Source organism: Cryptotermes secundus, unplaced genomic scaffold, assembly GCF_002891405.2.
Source record: "Cryptotermes secundus unplaced genomic scaffold, Csec_1.0 scaffold490, whole genome shotgun sequence".
Classification (NCBI taxonomy): Eukaryota; Metazoa; Arthropoda; class Insecta; order Blattodea; family Kalotermitidae; genus Cryptotermes; species Cryptotermes secundus.
Window position 1 is genome coordinate 160939 of NW_019727100.1, and position 9227 is coordinate 170165.

Sequence of the window (9227 nt, forward strand, 5' to 3'; positions counted from 1 at the left end):
TCTACAGCAAACATTAAAAATGTGAAACCAAAATACTGAACACATCTTCATACAATGAACAGAGAAGACTGATGTGTGAATATTCCTGTAATACCATAAAACAAAACTTCAAAGAGATTAATACAACTTAAAATAATACGAAAGGATGAGCATATGTTAATAAAACGAGTCTTAATCAAGGAAATTATGAAGGTACAATTGTGAAAATCTGGCCCCTATATATATCACACGGTAAAACGTTCAGGTTCTGTAACCAGGTAAATTCTTGAAGCAAATATGTTATTTTAAACACAATAATTCAGTTTATGCAATAAACATTTTCATAGAAATGCAAAATAAAAAATGTCTCTATAGTCTCTCACTGTCGCCTTGAATGGATGATTTCTTGCACACATTAAACGAGAAGGTTATCCCTAATGTTATTCCATGCGATGATGGTTAGTTTTCCGCCACGAGTTAACATTCCCTTCCATATCTCACGATCATGCTTGTTCTGCACTGTGTGATTTGAGATGCATATTCAGAAGGAAGCGGTGAATGAGCCTTTTCTTGCACAATTTACACGAGAAATGCCGTTTTCCACTGTGCAGCCTCAGATGATTCTTCAGGATATATCTGTTAGCGAAAGTTTCCTTACACACTTTGCAAGAAAAGGGCCTTTCTCCACTGTGTATTCTGAGATGTATGTCTAGGTTATGGAGCTCAATGTACCGTTTCTTACACACATGGCACGCGAACGGTCGCTCTCCACTGTGTGTATTCTGAGATGCCTGTTTAGGTGAATGCGCTGTGCGAAAGTTTTCTTGCACACTTCGCATGAAAATGGTCGTTCTCCACTGTGCACCCTCAGATGAGTCTTCATGTTGGATCGCTGAGTGAATGTTTTCTCACACACTTCGCAAGAAAAGGGTCTTTCTCCACTATGTATTCTGAGATGGATATTTAGGTGATAAAGCTCAGTAAACCGTTTCTTACACGCATCGCACGAGAATGGTCGCTCTCCACTGTGTACCCTGAGATGCTTGTTTAGGTGAATGCGCTGTGCGAAAGTTTTCTTGCACACTTCGCATGAAAATGGTCGTTCTCCACTGTGAACTCTGAAGTGTGTGTGTAGGTGAGAGCGCTGGGAGAACGCATTCTGACACACTTTGCACGAAAAAGGCCGTTCTCCACTGTGAATTCTTAAATGTTTGTTTAGGTTAGTGCTGCTTGCGAACATTTTGATACACACTTTGCACGAAAACGGCCTTTCTCCACTGTGAACTCTGAAATGTGTGTTTAGGTTAGAACGCTGGGCGAACGTTTTCTTACACACTTCGCAAGAGAATGGCCGTTCTGCAGTGTGCACTCTGGTATGGTTATGAAAATTAGAGCGACTAGTGAAGTTCTTCTTGCAATCTTTGCAACAAAAAGATTCTCTGAGACCATTTGATCGTCCTACTGCATTATGCTTAGGAGTTAACAATGTGACATTCACTTCAGAAAGACACGGTGTTTCTCTGTTATTTCCACATGCATGTCCCAATAAATTTTTCCCACGAGACAATGACTTCTTACATATCTCGCAAGAATCGCAGTTTTCTTCTCTGTTTAACAATTCTGCTCCCTGTTTACGACGAAGTTCCTTGGCATTAAAATCCTTATTAGTGTGTGTTGCTTCAATATTTGCTGCATTTAATTTAATACTCTGAAAGAAAAACAGAAATTCTATAAGAACCCGCAGTGGAGTTCGGCTCGGAGACATTTTCCACTGATACACACGACACTTATACAAGTATTGTTACACAAGGAGAGACCAAGATGATATTTTGTCCCAGCTTGATCCCCAAATTTTCTAATCCAAACGTAAATTTCTCTAAGCAAATGCTGGCAATCGTCTGCCAGTTTCAGTGGAAATGTTGCGGGCGTCTCACGCTATGCTACGCATTGATTAACCGAATCATTTAAGCTGGTCCTGCCATCGAGTGGAATTAATGACTGGTGAAAAATCATCCTTTGCCTTGTATGTCTAATAATTTGACCGGAATAGTTCTTGAAATTCTTACTGGTATGGAGCACGTTCAAGGGTGCAAATGATATTTCTTTACATAAAGTTACATTTCAGGATACTGTTGCACTGCACAGGTCTGACTCTGCCTTTTTCTTTAATGACGTCTATGTGCAATTTCGGTACGAATTCAAATTCCTTTTTACTCTATTGCGACTACATGTTTCAGCTATCGTCTCGTGTACAAGGAATCTGCTGCTCACTGTAAAACCTTTTTATGTCTTATGCAGTTGCCTCAATTTACTTCTGATAACGTTCGTTAATTATCTGTTTTCTATTTGGTGTCCTTAAATCTATACTTATTTTTTTTTAGTTCTAATATGCGATGTGTTATGTTAGAGCTTTGTTTGAGGTACATATTTATATTCAGTTAACGTATATATGTCATTGCCGGTCACGGTAGCCGACCGGTCTAATGCATGCAATGTCTTCGCTAACTCGGAAACCGGGATCGTGGTTTCGAATCCCACTCAGGGCATGGATGTTTGTGTGTGCTTTACTGTGTTTGTCTACAGGTAGAGGCCTTGCGACGAGATGATTCCTAGGATTCCTACCGTATGTGTAAGATCTAGTAACGCGAAGTGAAACAGAGGGTTTCATGGAGGTAAGCCTAGGCCCAAAATTGGGGTTGTAGCGCCACAGAGAAAAAAAAGAAAAGAATATACGATATTACACGTATTTACGTTATTGTTTGATTTGTTGCCTATGACTGTCTTGGCTGTTATTGTATGTGGTGGCCCACCATCATGATCCTTCAGTGTAAGTGTTTGCTGACGTTGGTAGTGTTGCTTCCTAAGATGTGTTGTGTGTTGTGGGCTGTTCTCTGGTGATTGTTTCCTGTAATGCTTTGAATATGAGATACTTGTTTCGGCGCAATTGAAAAAAAATCACTGGAATATATCACTTCATATATTATAGATTAAGCAAACACGTTGAGGTCAAGGAAAGCAAAGCGAATGCAGATGGCTAAACCGCATAACTGGAACTAATCCGAGGGAAACACAAGAGAAACAAAAAACATTACAGTGAACAGCAGATTCCTTAATTACAACAACTTGTACATGTGAAGATAGTCGATTAGAACGAAAAGATATAGTGTAAGAATACACGACGGTTGAATTGTAACCGAAGTTGTATATAGACGGCATTAAACAAAGTCATAGTCAATTATTTCTGTACATTTGCAGAAATCTGGGATTGCCTTGATACTTAAATATTCTTATCCTGTGATTATTAGTCTGGATTTTATTAATTGATATTAATATAACTGCGCCGCTTTCTTCAATTTGTTGCATGTAAAAGCATTGCTTCTTTAAGAAGAAGACTGCACGTGTAATTTGGAACTGGGGAAAACATATGCATAGTGTATATTTGTGCTGAAACCTTTAGGATCGTAGCCTCGTAGAACACCAAGAGAGAACTACGTGAGTAAAAACAGACTGGATATTAGCGGAACAATTTTTTGGGATGTGTCTTAAAGTGAAGCGAATATCCATTGTGCCTAAGTGTTTTGAAATTTCGGTTGTAACATGAAAGTCACTAAGGGTACGTGGAAGGGACGGTTATAGAAATCCAACGCACATGGAGTGAACTGCAATGAAGATAAGTGCACATGATGTAGTTACCTGGCACATAAACTTTAGATGAAGACAATTGGAGAACATGACAACAAAATGTGTTTCTGTTATATATTATAATTGGTCACACAACACTTACAGACTGATTCCTCAAAGCAGGAAATGTCCAGTCAACTCGTGTCAGAATTACTTTTGGGACTCGAGTTGCTAAGGAATGCAACGTCCTTCGCAGTCTCGCAAGGCGTATTTCTTCACTTGCCATTCTTCTCTTGTTAATCTTCTCCTTCTGTTGTTCTGTGGCGAACACACATAAAGTTTAGACACTGACACACCAGAGCGTGCAATGAAATACATCACTCCGATGTCAGAAAATGAAGCAATATAATTTGATATGATATTCCAATACAAGAATCGGAAACTTTATACCCCTGTCCTTGACAATTCCTGTTCTTATAAATTAAATAAAGATAATTCAATTGCAATGCGTATTTACACATTAATACATTTTTCAACAGGCTCTATTGCGATGCACTGAAGCGCAGTTAGTAAAAATTAACTGCTTTTCATAGGCCAATTTCTCAGTCTTATTGCAAGATATATGAAGAAGGAGCCGTTGAGGAATTAAATGTTGAAATGAAGTAATTAAGCTGCTGTTCGAAGACAAATTTCAGGTTAAGTTGATCGGGAATAAATCTGTCTTTATACAGAGGAGCTGTAGGCGGGACACCCGGGGTTCTATCCCCGACAGGAGCATGACACTTTTCTCTACTTCACAGCGTCCAGACCGGGCCTGAGACCCACCCAGACTCTCGTCTACTTGGTAGAGGATGATATTTACATGGGGGTAAATAGGCCAGGTCTTGTAGCTGATCACTCGTCTACATTTAGTGCCGATTTCAAGAATGGTGGAGATATACCTCCATCCCCACATGTACATTCATTATTTACTGCTTGTTTAATAAAACACAAAGGCAGTTTTTACTTTCTTCTACTATATAATTGTGTATACGAATAAAAATTCGAAACATCAACATTACAATCTACGTTACATGCAACTTTCTTCGGTCACCCACACATCCCAATAAACCACTAGAGTGCAGAACAAATACTGCAATTCAAGGCATATTTTCTATATTTTTTGTTCATTTGTCACTCGATTTCTTTCAATTTACATAATCTTTTCAGCCGCAATATGGCCCTGATAGAGGATGATTCGATCCCAAGGCCATAGTGCGCTTGGAAGGATTCCATCGGTAAATACGATAAGAAGTATTTACATAATTTTTGTATATAATACATTTTCACATTACTTATTTTTTTAACAGCTCATCGGACGTTCATTTCAGAAATGCATGCCTTACATATTGTTTAGAAACCACGGATTTGGATTAGCAGCTGAAAATTTTCTATTGTTCTGAACCTAGTCACGTAAAAATAGGGGATGGGCAGTAAATTCTTTCACCTGAAATATTTCTGAATCCTCCACTCATTACAGCAACACTGTACTGATATTGAAGGCTACTACTTCGAGCGACTATTATAATATAATGGAGCATGTAGATCCGTTACTGAATAACGCCTTCACAAACAATCAGTTTCCCATGGTAACGAGTCCGCGCGTAACAATACAGAAACTGTTGTAAACGATGATTTCTATGCTGTCCGTCCTGAAATATTATAAGGAGAATAACTGGAGCTAGAGTTCACGTAGATTGAGGTCCCCTGAGGCTCATGTTACATGGAATGAACGGAATATCCTCTTCGTCAATCATGTAAAATATTTAGGTGTAATCTCCGATAAGAGGATTACGTGGAGACTGCTCATAAGTATTATTGAAGCCAATGCAGTCGTACCATTTATTAGAAACTACTCCCTATTCAGCAGTGAGCGTTTAAGTACCAAAATTAAACTTACCCTCCATAAGACACTAATCATAACATGGAAAGACTGGTGAAGACACAGGAGACTAAAATTATTGAGTTCCAACAGCAACAAAACGAATAAAAACAGACCGTTGCGAAGGAGCGTTCCCGAGGCAACGGATTGCCGAACACGTGAATTTGGAATAGGCTCTTCCATGTTAACGCAAGAACAGCTAACCGTTGCGTAGACAATGCAAAAGCAACGAACACGTATCCCCATAAGTGAACTACAGAGGGTTCGTTGCACCCGTTACGTAACAGGGGACAGTAGTAATGAAACAGTGAGAAATGGTGTCTGATATCCAGTCCGCAGAACACTTACGTAAGCCGAGAGCTACAGAGACAGAAGACAGCAAGAAGTAAATCTTGGGATAGCCGCCGCCAGAGAGAGTTGAGATCCAACCACGGCCAAGGATAGTTTAGACGTCGCATTGGAGTATTGGGCCAGAAGTCACGTGATATTGCAAGAGATAATAATAGTAAGAGTGAGTGTCCAATAAAGGTTCGCTAAATCCAAGGCCCACGTAAAGTTATTTGTCGCGTGACATACCCAACACGTGACAATATACAGATCTATACACCCACACCCCCATACGCCTTCATGGCGTAGTGCTTATTTGGTTAAGCTCAGGGACAACTCTACCTTACCTTACATATAGAATAATATATCTGACAGGTCACGGACTGCATATGAACCACTTGTCTAACAAATTTCGAATCCAACGGGACATGTAGTCTGAAGAGACGGCACTCGCTAGGCTACGACTTAGTAAACACGTAACGACGGCAACATACAAGCAGCAAAATAGAAGTTGTTATAAAAGACACAGACACAAAGACAACAAGGGGAATTCAAATGCCTCTTTCAATTTTGCAAATGAGGAATGTAGGCAAAAATATATCAAATTGTATATCTAAATAAAGTCTGAACATCATTATGAACAGCATTGCCTGTACGGAGACCCGCCTATGATAATATCTGCAAGTCACGTTTAACGCAGTGCCAGTTTTGATGGAAATACACTATTTCTGGAGATAAAGCAGGCTTCACCGTCTGCCAGTAAAGTTTGCAGGAATTTGTAAACACGAGTCACAGTTACATGGACTGACGCGAGGATATCTAACATTATTATGTTAGAACATGGAAGCAGACATTCCTGTCTCACCGGTCACTAATGAAAATAAAATAGAGCGGGGTTATATTATCTATAGAAAATTACATACATATAGAATGTTAAACCCTTTCAATATGAAGAGCGATTGTTCGCTTCAATCATTGATCCACGTAAATGAAATAATGTAAACAAGGACCGAGGAATCTTAATTTTCTGTTGAGCGAATGAGAATTAAAAATTTACGTCCTGTTTCACGGCTACAAAATGTTTCTCAATTACGAAACAGTCCGTTTAATAATGTTTAGGCAAATAATCGTAGCTTCTCCTGAGAATCATATAAAACCCATAATATTTTCTTTACCCAAAACGCACATTTTCTACAGGGTTAAAGGGCGTAATATAGCCATATATACAGATTGTTAAAAAAAATTAAATGCTTTAAGAATGTAAAATACTCACTAAAATGAGCGAACATTCCCAGTCTAATGTGTCCACAAATCAGTGTCTACTCAGATATGGTCGATGTTCATCTGTCCCTACCGCAGGTTCTGCACGTGAGTCCCATGCATTTCAAAACCACTTTCAGCTCTTCTGCGCAAAGAAGTGCGCATTCTGCCCGAAGATCCTAGCTTCACTCCAATCCCCTGTCAAGCATTCTGTGCTCGTTGCTGTGATACCTTCAATTCACTCATTGACACTGAGTACACAAAACACTTCATATGTCCCACAGCCGAAATAAAGAATTGTGATTTCATAGAATCGTGAAAGCCAATTGTCAGGACCTCCGCATTTTACCACTCTTCAAGGGAAGTCTGACTGTGTTGGTGTGTGACATAATAGAAAATATGAGATGGTGCCCTGTCAAAGATGAAGGATATATCTGATCCTTGTGAAGAGGCACACGTTACAAGAGTAACAGGTAAATCACTCACAAAACAAATTCGGTGCACTGCACCTGCTAGTCTGCTAGGAAAGACAAGTGGTCTTAAGATTTCATCATCTAAGGCGCCTACCTAGACCCTGGCACCCATATCTGAGCAAACATTGATTCCTGGAAACATGTTGACGGGGCCCTGTTTTATTCTTTTAAATGGGTACTATACCACTTACCGATTTTAACATCAACCTGTGTAACTTCGTGCATGTTTCCATGTCCCACCACTCCTTACTTCCTGCTGCGTCCCTTTCTTTCTATACCATAACTTCACCATCTTCTACTCCCTTGTCCTCCTTCATTGTCATGGCGTCCTCTGTCCATTCCATTGCACACTCTGTCTCTCCAGCGTTGGAGCAAACAGCTTTTTTCGTCCAAATTTTTTTTATATAATTAGCCACATAGTTTGTTTCTGAGCAGCACAATCGGCTGTGCCCTGATTTCGGTTTGTAAATTTACTGTAATTTCCCTTGGACTGTACGTATATTAATATTGTTATTAACCCTTCAGCGTGGTTTGCCGTACACGGTACGCTGGTATTTAAATGGTTTACCTGCGTTTTGTCGTACATCGTACGCCAAGCTGTAAGCCTAATTCGAAGGCCCATAAATATGGAACGAATCATTCCAGCATGATAACGATTGCACCGGGCTGATCTGAAAAGAATTCGCTCTCTGTTCGTGTAACCATCAGATTCACCAGAAGACCCAAAATCGTACAGGCCCATCAGTCTATTTCCCGTTTTCTCAAAAGTTTTGAAAAACTACTTCTAGCAAGGTTGAGACCACTCCTCAATGAAAATAACCCCATTCCTGACCACCAATTTGGGTTCAGACAAGAACACGCAACAATAGAACAAATCCATAGTCAGTAAGATCTGACAAGACCTAGAAGACCACAAGTACGGCTCAGCAGCCTTTCTGGACATCACACGAGCTTTCGATAATGTCTGGCATACTGGAATACTGCACAAACTCAGGAAACTGCTCCCTCTCAACTGTTTTCTTATACTCAAATCTTACCTACAAAATAGACACTTCCTGGTTAAACAGCAAGACTAACACACACACATCTAACCAATTCTATCCGGAGTATCCCAAGGCAGTGTCTTAGGACCCATATTATACTTGATATATACAGCTGACCTACCCACCGAACAGAACGTGCTAACAGCAACACTCGCCGACGATGCTGCCATATTGGCCTCGCATGAAAACCCGCAAACGGAGTCCCAGATCCTTCAAACCAACTTGGACAAAATTCAGCAGTGGCTTATTAAATGGAGAATAAAACCCAACGAAGCAATACATGTTACGTTTACCACCAGGAAAGAGACCTGCCCGCCTGTCCATCTGAGCAACCACCATCTCCCCCAAGCAGAAGAAGCTAAATATCTTGGTTGCATCTTGACAGAAGGCTGACTTGGCGCAAACATGGTTACACGAAAAGGAAACAACTAGGTCTAAAACTCACCAAACTATACTGGTTAATAGGAAGAACCTCCAAGCTGACACTTGACAACAAACTACTGGTTTACAATATCATACTGAAGCCCATCTGGACGTATGGAATCCAACTGTGGGGAACGAGCTCAAACTCAAACATCGAAATACTAGAACGCTACCAGTCAA

At 40.0% G+C, this 9227-nt stretch overlaps 1 protein-coding gene across 1 annotated transcript; it reads right to left on the reverse strand.

Annotated features, from left to right (window-relative positions):
- Window positions 1-25: 25 nt before the first annotated feature.
- LOC111864408 (gastrula zinc finger protein XlCGF8.2DB-like) lies at window positions 26-7191 on the reverse strand. Its single transcript, XM_023851633.2, has 3 exons — window positions 7122-7191; window positions 3764-3918; window positions 26-1687 (listed from the first exon to the last, which is right to left on the reverse strand). Exons 1-3 carry the CDS (start codon window positions 7135-7137, stop codon window positions 689-691), a joined length of 1170 nt encoding a protein of 389 aa, XP_023707401.1. The 5' UTR covers window positions 7138-7191; the 3' UTR covers window positions 26-688.
- Window positions 7192-9227: the final 2036 nt, after the last annotated feature.